Source organism: Podarcis liolepis (genome assembly GCF_965112155.1).
Source record: "Podarcis liolepis genome assembly, chromosome: 2".
NCBI lineage: Eukaryota > Metazoa > Chordata > Lepidosauria > Squamata > Lacertidae > Podarcis > Podarcis liolepis.
Genome location: NC_139555.1, coordinates 60065159 through 60081108, shown reverse-complemented (window position 1 = coordinate 60081108; position 15950 = coordinate 60065159). Strand labels below are relative to the sequence as shown.

Here is a 15950-nt window from a genome sequence, read left to right as displayed (position 1 = left end):
TCCTGGGGTGTGGGGACTAACAAATAGACAACAAAGGGGATCCTGCAAATCATGTTCCAAGATAGGGACACCAATTCTTAGCTCTTCTGATAAGTTTGGCCTCTGGAGGACAACTAATTTTCTCCACTCTAGATACACATGGAAGCTATATGATACGACAGTGTTATCTCTATTATGTCAGATGCATTGTGTCTTCTGTGTTACATTTCAAAACAACGATAATCCACAAATGCCACTTTTGCTGTTCTGAATTTTGTAAAGCTCATTAAGGCATTTGCTTGCTGAAGCCTAGAACATTCCCAGAAATTTTGGGCAGGCATTAGAATTTCCTGATAATTACTTACAATCATCAACATTTTATTTGCTAGGACATTAAATCTTGACCTTTAGTTTCACAGCAGTTGCTTGAAACAATTTAGACTGCCTGGGAAATGAAACCTTGTGTGAAGTCAAACAGCTGAAATAAATGCCAAGCCCATAAAAGCTGGCACTGCTGAGAACCATGTGGGTAACATTAGAGTGGGGGGGGGGAATCCTGCATTACACTTGTCAGTTTTACATTTCTCCTTAGAGAATGGCCCTGCTAAACCATTTACTCATTGCAAACACAGAAATTTTCAAACAGCAAAGGGTAGAAGTTGGCTTCTATGGCGTACCAAGGTTTCCATGTAACTAAAATTATGCACCCAGAAAATGGAAAATCTGTGCAATGACCAAAATGTACGTACAGAGATCATTGGTTGCTAATCAAATGTTGTAGTTGCAATAACCCTGGTCTGCCCTATGGGGTAGGATCATGGGACAGGTCTCTGAAATTCAGTATGAAGTCCGGGACAATTCATCACCCCCTGCTGCCGCTCTGTGTCTGGGAAGAGAGCTGGAGTTTGTCTGTTGCACAGAATCTCAGACACATGAGCACACTTCAGACATCCTTTGAATGAGTTCAGTAAACACTATAGGAACATGCTCTACCTCTCTGTCACTCCTCAGATCACTCTCCATGAGTTGGAGGGTCATTTTCTGATGCAGAGAAACTGCTGTGCATATGGAGGCTCCACACACATTTAGAACACTGGAAAACTGGGTTTTAAATTGTGATGGAATCCTCTATGAGTGTAAGCAGGCATTCTACTTCAAAAGATTTCCCTCCTACTTGAGATGGTGGTAGATATAACATTCTCATCCCCATATATCTGCATATTTACAAAATTTATAAGTTGTACCATAGAAATGCAGTGGAATATGAGAAGAATTAGGGATCAAGACAGGCTGCAACATGTGGATGTAGGTATTATGCAAAGCCCAAGTGAGACATCAATGATTTGAGGCACTTCAGGTTGCCTAGGGGCAATTGTTAGTTATGGATCAGATAGACTCTTGACACCTGGGTGCCAGTGAATAGTCTTGCCCTGCTATTCCTTACTTGGTTCGGCTTGCCTGAACATAAACTTTTGCCTTATACTGCTGAGCTGTCACTTGGAATGGAACAATGGTTTTTATGTAGTATCATGTTTTAAACAACGCGGCTGAAACATTGCTTTATTCAGATGGTTTTATATCATATATTTTTGTGGCAGAATGTTGTACAGTGCCTTGTGAGGGCCACGCACCCTCAGAGGTGGTTTAGAAATCTCCAAACAAGCAAACCGCAAAGTCTTTTGTATGCATTATTATTTCTTATAAATTTTCTTATTCTATTCTGACTTTTAGCTCATTTTTTTTGGAGAATCTAAGACTTTGTTATGATTTACTAATAAACATGTGAAAGAACTGGTTTCAAGAGAAGTACTGCACAAAAATACTACTTATTTTGGGTGAGTGATTAAAAGTTTATATTGAAAGAAACAACAAACTGGAGTCAGAGATTTTTAATGTTACCCAAGTCAAGCTGTGAAACCTGATACACGTTTGTTTTGCATCATTTGCAACAAAGTACTATTACAAGAAAGCACTCTGACAATGGACCACTTCCTTGTAGTATAAAGGTCAAAAGAATCCTGTGTTTGGTAGCTGTGATTGACATATCCTTTGAGAAATTGCTATTCATTATAACTGTCACCTGCAGAAACTTCAATCCAAATTTTCAAGCAAACCTGCTAGAAACATGCAACAGAAGGAGGGAAAAAATAGCAATAGCAGAAGAATTCTGGACTTGATTAAAATGAAAGCCAATGAAACTATAATTGCCCAGCATATGGGAAGGCGTATAGTACACTACTGGGGGGAAATTAACAGAGTCATCCATGCCGCATTTTCCAGAAACTGGTGTCAAAATAAGTTTCCTTAAAATCCTTGTGGGGACCACAAACCACTGAAATGGGAATTATAGGACATTATTCTTTAAACACATTATTAAAAGACTTAAGTCCTGTACAGATAAAAACACAGTAGAATGAATATGTGGGGAGTTGGGAGATAGCTGGGCAACCTAATCAGATGGGTGTGGTGGTATTACTAATCACCAATCACCAAACACTAATTAATTATTAATTATTTCTTCTTGACCCCACCTTCCACATGTTTCTTCAAATAGAGCATATGTATGTACAAGGTGCATGGAAAATCTATACCCTGTGAAATCTCTACCTTGCAAGCATGCTGGGTATAATTGCACATGTACCTTGTCAAGTCTACACACCTAATATAGGAGGTAAGGAGGAAATGATGCCAATGGGTCAGATGCTGGCCTCCCATCCACACACTGATTTTACCTAGATCTCTTTCAAAGTGGAATGAGGGGTGGAAGAGCCTGCCTTTCCCAGACAGCTATAGGCAACAGCAGGAGGCATTAGACGTCTTCATTATAACTAGCAGAATCAAAACTGAGCCAGAGAAGGCTAGTGAACTAACAATATCAATGGCTCTGGATCAAAAAAGTATTTGGATGTAGTGATAAATAATCAAAGGGGCTTCTGAAAGATCTGGGGCTCAGCCTAAATCATGCAGTAAAGGCACGATAAGCCAGTGGAACAGATTGACTGAATATACAATAAAAGGCATTTACCATGGATTTATCAAGTCAATCCCATTTTGTTTTATCTGAGCATATTCTAAGTGGCTAAGAAGAGCATGGAAGAGCAAGATAATCACAAGAGAATGGAAATGTATTTTTGAAAGAAGACTTAAAGGAATCAGTAACAGAGAATCTAGTTGGTGCATACATAAGTGCCATATGAAAGCAAGTGCTGGTTCATATGGAGCTGTCTTACTCACACCAATGGTCCATTGAGCTCAGTACAGCCTCCCCAGACAGACAGAAACTCTCCTGGTTTGCTGGAAAAGACATTTTCCAGTCCTGGTCCTGGACATACTTTTGGCTGGGGATATTCATTGCCAGATTACCAAATAGGTAGAGTAGGCACTGACCTATGGGCCTATTAGGGGCTCTGCAACAATGGATCAAAATAATATTTATTTGCTCTTGAAAGAAAATTACAAAAAGTATTCAGATATAATTTGCAAGCCCCCCCCTGAGATTTTGACTGCCCAGGGGCCTCCACAGGGTTTAATTCAGCACAGAGGATATTAGGAACTGAACCTATAAAAAGAGTGTGCTATATCACCAAGCTATGATTGCTCCCTTAAATGTACAACACATATTCAAGTGCAATAATTCATTGTTACTATGGGATTATCTCGTTATATGTGATTAAATATTCTCTAATATTTTGGAAACATTCACACACGTGCACACAGTTCACAGATGTTATTTTGCCATCTAACTTAGATGGACAGCCAAGTGCTAGCTCAGCCAATGAAACTTCCCTATATACACCTTGCCCTCTGGTGCTTGATTGAGCATATCTTGGCAAAATTAGTCTGTCTTATCGCTATGGATAACTCAACTTCTCCACAATTGTCACATTGCCTCTTTGTCATGTTCCACAAGTTGTCATGTTCCGCATTTAATTCAAAAACTAAGGTTTTCCTCCCCTAGCTCTGCTCCTCTCTGGCCCTGATTCAAATTCAGAATATCAAAGCTGTCAAGCGTCCCTTATTTGGCGGGACAGTCCCTTATCCCAGCGCCATGTCCTGCTGCTGTCCCTTATTGATGATGTCCCTTAAATTTCCCGAATTTCAAAGGAAGCAGCTCCTCTCCCTCCTTCCCTGCTGGCTTGGGAGGAGGGAGGCTCCAACTGTGTTGCTTGGCTGTGTTGCTCACCCAGTAAGGAGTCTAAGAATGACTGGGGGGTGGAGCTTGCATGCCTTGTGCCGATCAAATCGGCCGCATTGCCTGGGGACTCGCCTTTGCTCAGCGCTTCCCAGTGGAGAGGGGACGGTGGTTTTCCTTGCTGCATCCCCTTTGCCAGGTTGCTGCGCTATGGGAACCACTGCTTGAGGCTTCGTTTGGCTGCTGGTTGACTAAAATCCTTTATTTTGGCTGCTGATCCCTTATTTTCGAGGCTGCTGGTCCCTTATTTTCAAATCTGTAAGTTGACAGCTATGGAATATTCAGAAGCAAATGCATTCATATTGCCCCTTCTCTCTCTCATACATAGAATTGTGTATGTGTTGTGTGTGTGTACAGTTCCCATATGAGGATCTCAACATGCATGACTGAACTGGCATCAGATTTCTCTTTTCATGGCCCTTTATAACTTCATGCTCCTTCCTTTCTGCACCCACTCATCTGGTTTATCTCCATACCTTCTAACCTGTTGTTTCCTGTGCCTGGAACAATCCTCCTCCTGCAATTTGTCTTCCTTTCTCTGTGCCACCACTGAGGATCACTATATATTCCTTCTAACCCACATTTCTTCTCACACCCTCACCTACTGCATCCGCTTGATTCTGTTACGGCATCTCCTTTACACAATTGAAGCCAAACTTCTCTATCTTGATATAGATGATAAATCCTTGGTGTATGGATCATGCAATTTTTATCACCTGGGTACTTGCTAATACAATGTAGGAGCTAAATATACATTAAAGTGAGTTAGGTCACCACAGTTACAGCCCTTTGGGGCACTTTTTATATGGTATATACTGATGCATTTTATCTTTTCTTCTTTATATTTATGTTTTCAGACTTGTTATCATAAAGTATCATATCCAAGCAAAACCTTTGTGAATAGGGTATATTATATGTCTATAGCAATGAATGTATGAATAAATGATTAATCCAACATAGTACACCGCAAAGAACAAAACATGAAAATCTTAATTCCACTTAAAAAGTGAGGTATCCACACTTGAATTAAACAGGACTAAGGAGGTGATTTTTTTTTTAACCAAATCAACACCTAAGGCGTTAATAATCAGGCCAATAAAAAATATCCACTGACTGCATTATCTGCTCTCAGATGTGGAAATCCTTTAGTGTTTTAGCTATGTCTTTGGTGTACTGGTTTAGAATATATATGACCTATGCAGCACACCAAGTGAATTATATTTTCACTATAAAGTCAAATGTTACACTTCCCACCAAGGTTTTTACTCTCTAACAACCATGCATTGAGTGATATAAATGCAGTGCACATCGTTCATTTTAATGCGTTATGCTACACCATAAAGAAAAGGAAATATAGGGAAACATAAAGCCACAGATTCACATAACAGGTGTCTTCAATCAATTGTTACTGCTTTTTCTGCACACTCTAAACACAAGATCCACGTTATTTCCATTGTGCAGGAAGTTTGGCATCCAATCTGGCAATCTTACAATACCGTTAAAAAATGCTTCTAAATGTGGATCCCCCTTTCACTTTCCAGTCTGGGGTGTAGAGGAACTCTCTTGAACTACTGGCACTTTCAGTTGACATGAGGAGCATCAGGGTAATAGCCTTCCTTACTCGCAGTCTTACATGTTTCATTAAACGGCTCACATTCCTAAATGGTACTTTTGCAAATGCCCGAATTACGACAGAAACGCTTTTGTCATTACCTTTGTTGTGTAAGTATGTCCATCGGAGCCACAAACCGCACTGGCATGCATCAGAGGGCATGGCTTGCATTTTACTAAATTAGCTGGTCCATTCCAGTGCCTCTGGGGAAGGTTTCCTTTCTTTTGCCGAAGGCTGGAAGAGAAGGCGGGGGTCTATGTGAATGTGATAGACAACTAAGACAAGTCTCTGCCAAATCGAAGCCTGAAAACAATCTAAATTTTGTGCATGGAATCCTTTTGGATCTAATTCTGCCTAAGCACATTTCAGGGCCAGCTAAAGAGTGAATTTATAATTGTTGGCAAAGCAATATTGTTTATTTCCAGTAGTTATATAACAAAATGATTACTGTTATTGGTTGTATGAGAAAAACAATAAAAGCCATAGGAGACAGAAGTAAATCATAAACATGAAAACTAGCAATAGCATAAAAACAGCATATAATAACAAAAAAGCACTACCAGCAGCAACAACAACAATTTAAGGTACAGTAATAACAATGTGGATGATAGGGATATCCAGAATGTATTTTATATGTTTTAGATAAGAGATTGATGTACTGAATGGGAAAGTAAAGCTAAGATTATGCATAGTAAAGGTAACGGGACCCCTGACCATTAGGTCCAGTTGTGGCCGACTCTGGGGTTGCAGCGCTCATCTCGCTTTATTGGCCGAGGGAGCCGGCGTACAGCTTCCAGGTCATGTGGCCAGCATGACTAAGCCACTTCTGGCGAACCAGAGCAGCACATGGAAATGCCGTTTACCTTCCCGCCAGAGCGGTACCTATTTATCTACTTACACTTTGATGTGCTTTCGAATTGCTAGGTTGGCAGGAGCAGGGACCGAGCAATGGGAGCTCACCCCATCACAGGGATTAAAACCACCGACCTTCTGATTGGCAAGTCCTAGGCTCTGTGGTTTAACCCACAGCGCCACCCGCGTCCCAAACAGATTATGCATAGAGAGCTACAATTTTAAGTGTAAGCATTTTTTGTCTAGCATTCTCCCTAACATGTTATTAGAGGACATGCATGCAGAAAGCACCATATTTGAATTCTGGCATCATCAGGTAGGGTGAGAAAAGACTTTTGCCTGACACCCTGGATTGCAGTTGCCAGTCAGGGCTGCTAATACTCAGTTAGGAGGACAGCCTTACAATGTAGCTTTATATGCTTTTAAACTATTTTAGGGATTCTTCTTAAATGAAAAGTAACAACAAGAAAACCCCATTCAGTATAACAAATGTTGACAACTAGCTTAATATTAAAGTTGGTATGTACGGAGAAGCTCATTCAGTTGATGAGTGAGCTAGATACTATGATTTTATATTTCTGTTTCCAGTGGCCTGCTATTTAAGGAATATATTGTTAAGATGATTTTATTTTTATAATCTCATAGGAAATATTCTAAAATGGGGCAATGCACAGCTGAGGTCACTCCTATGACTTTATCTACTACAATGTTCACATTTCTTTGTGCTTTGCAATGTGCCCATTTTTGGATTATGAATGTTTCTAAAGCTACTGAAAAGCCTGCAATGTACCACTCTGGATATCTGAAACTTCAAAAATGAATGGCTAGCTTGACTGTGTCATTGATGTTCTCACTTCTTCTATTCAGTACTTTAACTATTATATTATGGGGTTTCAGATCTAGGGTCTTTTTTAACTTGTTGGATTTTAGATTCTATATTGTGATATTGAAAGCCTCTGCTACCCCTGAATCACCAATGGTAAGAGAACTATGGCCTCCTTTTTCATACAGGAGTGAATAACACCATGGATAAAATAAAATTTGACACTTGGCAGTCCAATGTCCACTCACATTGTGCCCACCCTCCGATCTGTTGCAGTCGCACAATACTAAGATTCCTCTGTATGAGTAGTTTTGTACATTTGCTATGTTACAGTCCATCAAATTAGCATGGTCAACTAAATAAAGATGTATCCCTTCTTAGCATACAAACATATCCACAAGGTCTTGGTGCCAAGCAGAATTTAGCAGTACCCAGGAATTGAAACCATTGTTCTGAAGCTGGCTACCGATCCTGCCCAAGAGAAATAAGAAAAATCAACCACTCCATGATTTATGAAATTAAAGTTAAAGGGCATTCAATGAACAAAGTGCCATATAAATGTCTGTTTAAAAATATTATATTTCTATCTAAAAATTAAATATAAGCACCTTAAAAATAGGACTGGCATTACTGATAGAAGCCTTTTAAATAATTGTTAAGGGTAACGGCAACTCTATTTTTAAGATTCATTTATATTTTGCATAGTTGTGCTAGTGAAGTATTATTAAGGTTACTAAATGTTATATTGTTTTAGGTTGTGCTTTTCTATGATCGCTTTCAGTATATCTGGTCTACAAATCATAACATCAAATACAGTACATACAGTTATCAAGACAATACATGCATGCACCTTTTAGCATGAGAGTATAAGAAAATCCATGAATAATCAGAAAGAGTTATAAATAGAGATAATGCCTATTGTCAATTTGGTGCCTGCTATAGTCATTCCTTCTAAAAGCTTTAGCTCAGATTGGTATCTTTCTATAAAAGTTACAGTATAGGAGGACATGAGCTATTGTTTCAACTGAGCTGTTTTTGCAATGGACAAACTGTCAAGTGCCAAGGGCAGCCTGGAAAATTGACCCTAAATGCTGATAGCAAAGCACTGAACCAGCACATGGAAATGTTCTTCTGTTACCTAGGGATATTCAAAATTGCTAAATACCTAGCATATCAATGATCTCTTTTAGGTTCTAGACTAAAGGACAGAGGTGAAAAAACCCACCCCCAATATGTCAGACTTGACAAATTTTGCAAGTTATGATCTAGAAGCCTCTTTAATGTAGCTGGTTGCTTTTTCTAACCCAAGTGACAGAAGATGGTGTTGACTTTGTCGCTGAATCCAGGAGCAAGTTGAGCTATCAAGAAAAAAGCCAGAGATAGGTAGTCATAATCTGTTGAGGATGAATATAGACAAAGCCTATACTGCTGGGGCACCAAAGATCTCAAAAAAATAGTTTGTGTCCTCTCCTCTTTTGCGATTGATTGATTGATTGATTGATTGATTCATTCATTCATTCCTAATATGCACACCTGGATTATGTACATAGTTTTGGTAATTCCTTCATTTTGGGGGCACCTTCAAACTAAAAGTATATGCTCACCATCCTTTGCACAGCAGAACCTCAGCAACGCCACTGGAATAGTCCATGCACTCAATGCAATATTTTGAATTCAAAGTGACCAGGACAGAGTGGACTGAAAAGTAATTCTCAAGTATTTTCAATTACTAACTTGTTTTACGACACACCCATCCAGGGTCCATTTGTATGTCTCATACCCTTTTGTAAAAAATCAGCCCTTTGTTTTTGTGTTAAAAAATAAAAATAATGAAACTGAATCCTACTTAACAGTAAGCCCTGGCTAACATTACACCTAATCAAGGGTAAGGACAGGAGGGCATATGGAGGGAATATGCTCTAGTAAGGACAGAGGGCCTCCCAAGGTCTAATGGCCCACCCCTTTAACCATGATTGAGGGACTGTAAATATCATGTGTGAAGTAGCTCCATGTGTTATTGGCTTTCTAGATTTCATAACAATATATAAATTCTACCTCAAGCATTTGGAAGAAATAGCAATCCCACTGCTTTGCCCTAATATGAAAGCACATCAGAGCAGTTTAGCCGAGACAAGGAAAACATTTTAAAACATCACCGAATGCCTTTATCATGGTTTAGAAAACACATATGGATGCTCTTTAAAGCAATTTTGCCTCAGTTTGCAATTTGCTGCACAATTCAAACTCTCTTGTAATATCACATTCAGCTGCTAAAATAATAAAAATGCTATTCTTTCATTTCAGTTAAAGCTTTCTTCTGCTTGAGCCTTTGTCACAGTGATAAATAGCACTATTAGGAAGCTTGCATCTACAGAAGCAACCCCATCACGATATCATAAAATAAAAAAGCCAACCAAAAAGAGAGAGAGAGACAGAGAAGCCTGCAATCAAAGCCTTAGTATCAAAAACCAGTTCTGTCAGTATATAGCAGTGTTAATCTTCTAGAATGCGTTCACTTTCCTTAACAAACTAACTCCTCATTAATTAAGATAGGTGAATAGTAAAATACTCTGGATTGAACCAAAAAGGGTGAGGTATACATATTAAAATTTCTGCAAATGATTTGTGAAATCGGGTGGGTCCAAATTCATAAAGCTCACAGTGATGCTACCCAAATATTACAATATGTCTACATCTTTGCACAAAAGAATGCCTGCAAAAAATTAAGTATCTTAAAAACCATGCCATATAATCATAGCTAGGAGGCAAAAGCACAAGAAGCTGTGAGTACCAGGGACCTGAGATCACAGGAGCAGGAGCATTAGGGGGAAGAAAAGTTTGTAAGCCATATGTGCAACCCACACACAGTCCCCTTGTGTAACTTGCACATATGTTTTTCTGTACAGAATCTTGCTAGAAGAAATCAACTACTCCATCTTATGGGTTGGTTAAAAAAAAAAGTTGCTGTGGTTGCAGATTATTAAGTTGCTAATTAACTTGAACATTTCAAAAGGTGGCATTCAAGTTCATCTTCTACTCTAACGAAGTGCCCTGGTTAGATGGCTACTGAGCAGTGTCATGCTTTGCATGGTGTGTGTTTTTTTAAGCAACATGTCTGTTGCTATTTGGTTGAACACATGCTGTGAAAGTGCTAACTTCCAAACATAGTCTCAGGCTACTTTCAGACTACACTATTTTGTAGATGATACTCAGTACTCTGCCAGCAAATTTTGCGCAATTAAAGCAAATTTGGCCCTCTTGCATACAACAACATTTCTGTAGTAAGAAAAGTGACAGGAAAATGAACTGGAAAGTGAGGGATGACAGCAATGTCATATTACCTGTAAGCAACCAAAGCGGAAGGAATGCTCAACGAGCAACTTGTCTGGAAGAGCCCTAAAACTAGAAACCAGTTGAAATAGGCATTTAGTCCCTGAGGTGTTCAACATTGCTTTTGTTTCAAAAAGTCCAACCATGAGGGGTCATAACCTTCTACTTGTTCCTTCAAGCTGATGATCGATTGAGTCCTACCACACCACATCCATCTCTTTCCCATCTACTCAACAACTGCAATTAGTTAATATTGTCTGCTTCTTCATTCATGTGTTCCACTTAATCCATCAATGTGATTGCTAATGCGGCTCCGTAGATGCCAAAGAATAATCAAGGATGGATATTATTATGGCATGCTCTATAGTTGAAAATGCGAGGGAAATGTTGCTGAATGAGGACTGGCTATGGAAAAGGAAAAAAATAAGAGTGCCAACTTCCCGAGGGGAACAATTTGCATAGCAGGTGCTAGTTTTATGATGTGAGTCTGAATTGATCATCTAAAAATATATCGTTGTTTTAACTTTTATATCACATAGAAGCCTGCCAAATGCTCTAACAGCCTGGATTGCATTCCCTATTGGGCTTTTAGACCAAAAGACCAACAGAAAACATAAGTTGGGCTTAGGTTATGTTAAGATATAGCAAACGCAAATGTGAGGTATTAATTGCCACACTCAACCCACTAGTCATTTCACCCAGAACTTCTCAGCAGAAATACTGCACAGCCCTCTTGCACAAGTTCATATAATATTCAATATACAAATCAGATCATTTTGAAGTGAAAAGGTAAAAAACCACCACCACCACCAAATCTATACTTAGTACTTGGTGGCAGAAAAACAGCTCTCAACCCCAAAAACCTTCAGATTTAAAATAAAGTATAAAATATGGTTATCAGCTAAACTGGCTTTTCTCAAGATTTCACTTTCTTCTAGCTGTTAGAAATGGTCTGATAAGCAACTTCAATTTATTAATAACAGGGTTTTAAAGGAAAAAAAATACATTGCAAATCTTTTAAGTGGAAAAGGCATTGTATTAATGCCTTTTCCACTAATACGTCAGAAACAAAATAGCTTTAGAGTGGCTTCTATTATGAACGTTTTGTCTTTTCAGCTTGACAGAGACGTGTGTTCGTTTTAACTTTATCTCTCTGTCTTGCTCAGTTCCAGAAGCGTATGTGCTTTGAGTCAAAAGTATGACCTGCCAGCATTCAGAACCCAGACAGAAAAAAATATTTTTTATTATCTTATTTCTGCCTGCCTGGGGATGTTATCACCTATGCAGCATTCATATTATCTCACAGGTTTAAAAAGACTAGATTTTAAACACCCATAGAAGGGTTCTTGCTGTACATCTCTCTAAAGAGATAGTGTTCAAGTTATGGCTGTTCTTGGTAGGTAAATAGAATTCATGTAAGATTGCTGGAAAATGTTAATGCCTGTAACAATGTTAATGCCTGTAACATTTTCATACCTATAATAATTTACTATGTGGACATGAAACAGAGAGAAACATTGTGCAAAAATGTATGTTTTGAAATGATTTATTGGACCAAGACCTAATTAGCTGTAGTTCAGAAAGTGTAACTAGGGTTGTCAGTTACAACCTGGAAATTGTTGCTATATCTTTACATTTATTGATTGAGAGACTCAACAACTATGTCTTCTCCTGCCCATTTCCCCAGAGTTCTTTTGTCTTTCCTCCTTTCCCACCTGCACCAGCTGGATTTCCTATTATGTCAAACTGTGGTGGGGGAGTGGTTAATGGATCTGGGAAGAAAGCATGTGAGAAAAGCCAGTGCTGCTGAATCTTAGGCTTTTTTTGCAACCCCAAAGCAAACAACAACAAAAAGAAGCCAGCTAGCAGCATGCCAAAAATAGGAGGAAATAATGGCTATATGAGTGTAAGAAGAAACAAGCAAAGGTTAGTTAGGGAAATACCAATTGATAAGTGCAGTTACTCACGCTGAACAATTTACTTCTCACCCACTTTTAAAACACTTAAGAGGCATCTTTTACTTCTTGGTGACTATGGGATGTAGGGTTGGGCCCTAAGTTACCTCAGTGAGCATATTACAGCAAACAAGGACAAATGAACCCAACATTTACCCCAAGTCTTCCCATTGTCACATCATGCATTGCCCTGCCCCAGTTCCCCAGGTTGTTGGCTACTGCCGACGAGAGGCTGGTAAATTAATGTTGAGATGATGTAGTAACAGTATAAGTAAGCAAACCTACACTGAAATGCAAAAGTGAAGAACATGGCATTGGCCAGCCATATATGGCTACAGCTCAAGATCTGCCATAACATGCAGTTTGGCAGGGATGAGGATTTTAACTTAGGTTTCTCCCACCCAAACCTTCTCCATATTAGTTTCACACTCACTGCAAGGATGTACCCATGGCATTGCAGATTGATAAAAACAATGTAAACATTTAGAGTCAGCATGCAGTGGTTATGGCTGTGAAAACCTCATTAAGAAGCAAGCATGCTTTTCTTATCTCTTCTTCGTTTTGTGTTCTCTGGGATCAACTTAGCAACATTTTATGGGGAGTCTACAAGGATCAGCCCCAATGCTCTAGAAGTATCCTCCAAAAGAGATTCATTTAGTCTCCTCCCTGCTAGGTTTTTTTTGGGGGGGGGCAGTTGAAGGCTGTCCCTTTTCAGAGGACCTTTCATCTTTAACACTATTTACTTTCAGGGTAGTTGTGCTTATTTTAGTGGCCATTTACTGGGACTGTTGCTTTCGCTGATTTATTGATGTAATTTGTTTTGGTTTACTGAATGTTGTTTTTATTGTTTTTCCCCTCTATGAATTTTCATGACTGGTGCTGTAAAACAAAGATTTAAATAAATATGTGCCACTCCAGCAGGTGTGAAGCATAGAATCATAGAATCATAGAGTTAGAATAGACCACAAGGGCCATCGAGTCCAACCCCCTGCCAAGCAGGAAACACCACCAGAGCACTCCTGACATATGGTTGTCAAGCCTCTGCTTAAAGACCTCCAAAGAAGGAGACTTCACCACACTCCTTGGCAGCAAATTCCACTGTCGAACAGCTCTTACTGTCAGGAAGTTCTTCCTAATGTTTAGGTGGAATCTTCTTTCTTGTAGTTTGGATCCATTGCTCCGTGTCCGCTTCTCTGGAGCAGCACGGTTCCTTTCATCCTGCTTGAACTGCATCCCATGGCTTTTGTCGATCCTAGAAGCTTCGTCACTGTTTTGCTTCAGCAGCCAAGCCATTGGTTCAGTAGCCTTGTGCAGACAACATATCCAGAGAAAATAACTAAAGGAAGGATCAGGGTTGTGCCACCAGTACTATTCATCCCAGTTCCCTGTGTTTATGCAGCCTTCTGAGTCTGCATGCTGTACTGAGTCTGCTTTGGTCACAAGGGTGAATTAATATGTGAAGGTTAGAGGGCAGGCCAAAGGGACACTTTCCTTGTCTCTGAATATGTAATCTGCACAAGGCTAAAGTCACACCTAAAGCTAAAGCTGCCAGTTTCATTGTACAACGGATATAACAATAGCAACTTGATTTTCTATTTTGCATGATGACTCCAACTACCGGTAAGTCCTATGCAGTGCATATCCATTGAAATTCATTGGTTGAGATTAGTCATGCCCATTAATTTAAATGGGTTTACTCTCCATAGAACTAACAATGAATACAACCTATTATGAATACTTATTAGCAAAATAGTAATAAGTAGTAGCAGTAGTTTTTTTCTTTAAAAAAAGGTTTAACAATTTTGTCCAAAGTTTCTTAAATTTTGTACGTATTAAAAGTTGAGACAGTTCTTTCCCAGGTTCGGATTCTAATACTTCACAAAAGGGGGGAGAGGTGGTGAGAGGAAAGCAAGCCTTACAGCAGCAGCAGCAATACTACTACTACTACTACTACTACTACTACTACTACTACTAATTTATTTATACCCTGCCCATCTGGCTGGCTTTCCCCAGCCACTCTGGGAGGCTCCCAACATAAGTAATGATGATAACAACAACAACAACAACAACAACAACAACAACAACAACAACAACAACAAAGTGATAAAACATCAGACATTAAAAACTTCCCTGAACAGGGCTGCCTTCATATGTCTTCTAAAAGTCAGACAGTTGTTTATTTCCTTGACATATGATGGGCGGGCATTCTACAGGGTGGGCCCCACTACCAAGAAGGCCCTCTGCCTGGTTCCCTGTAACTTCACTTCTCGCTGTGAGGGAACCACCAGAAGGCCCTTGGAGATGGACCTCAGTGTCTGGGTTGAACGATGGGGGTGGAGACACTTCTTCAGGTATACTGGGCCAAGGCTGCTCCTTCCATGGGAGCTTCAAGCCACAATGGACAGGACTAGTTTGGTCTTCCCTTTGCCATGATGTTCTTCCTGAAATACAAGGATGTGGTCTGTCTGTGGTCCTAGGTCACCAATTTGTTGGCAGGGGGCAGAGTGTGCCTCCTTTCAGCTCTGCAACACAGTTTGTAGGTAACTGGTAGGAGCGCTCTCTTACTCTCTCTCTCTCTCTCACACACACATGACATTATACAACCAAGTAAAGCTTTGGCCTTTTTCTTTTTAAAACAGCATACCATTGTTGTCTACCCCATCACTGGCAAGCCAGTGGTAGTGCATTCTGATGACGCCTTCTCATTCATATGCCAGAACCTGACAGCTTTGTTATGCTACATGCTAATTCTTCAATTTATTATGGGTGCACCTCCATTGTAATTTTTGATTTATCACAATCTAATCAAAACAATAAAAACCTGACTTCAATCTATCTGAAATAATTTGGTGTATTTTCACTGATAGTTTAATTAGTCCTGTCTCTACATAGGTTCTCGTCACACCCCAGCTGAAAACTCATGCTCTTTCCCATTCACACTCATATGAGAGGCATTTTCAGGAGTAGCCTTTAATAGGAGATGAATCTTAGTGCTAATAACATTTTTCTGCTCCTCTGGCCCTCTTGTCATTTAGAAATACAGTTTTAAGAGTCATTTTGAGTGGTTTGAGTGGTTCACTAAATTTGAAGATCTGCCCCAGCAGTTTACAGAGAATAAAGAAACAATGCAAAGGGCTTGTGACTTGGGATGCCCTCTTCACAGCTGCCTCAAAAGCAAACATTAGTTCTTGAAAGAAAAATTAAGGC

The 15950-nt window shown here is 39.5% G+C and overlaps 1 protein-coding gene across 2 annotated transcripts in view; it reads right to left on the bottom strand.

Annotated features, from left to right (window-relative positions):
- The window catches only part of SPOCK1 (SPARC (osteonectin), cwcv and kazal like domains proteoglycan 1), a 394124-nt gene that overhangs the window by 119100 nt on the left and 259074 nt on the right, over nucleotides 1–15950 (bottom strand). For both annotated transcript variants that reach the window (XM_083488164.1, XM_083488163.1), the window contains exon 5: nucleotides 5885–6017. In XM_083488164.1, coding sequence (XP_083344290.1) covers nucleotides 5885–6017 — 133 coding nt within the window. The remainder of the gene's footprint in view (nucleotides 1–5884; nucleotides 6018–15950) is intronic.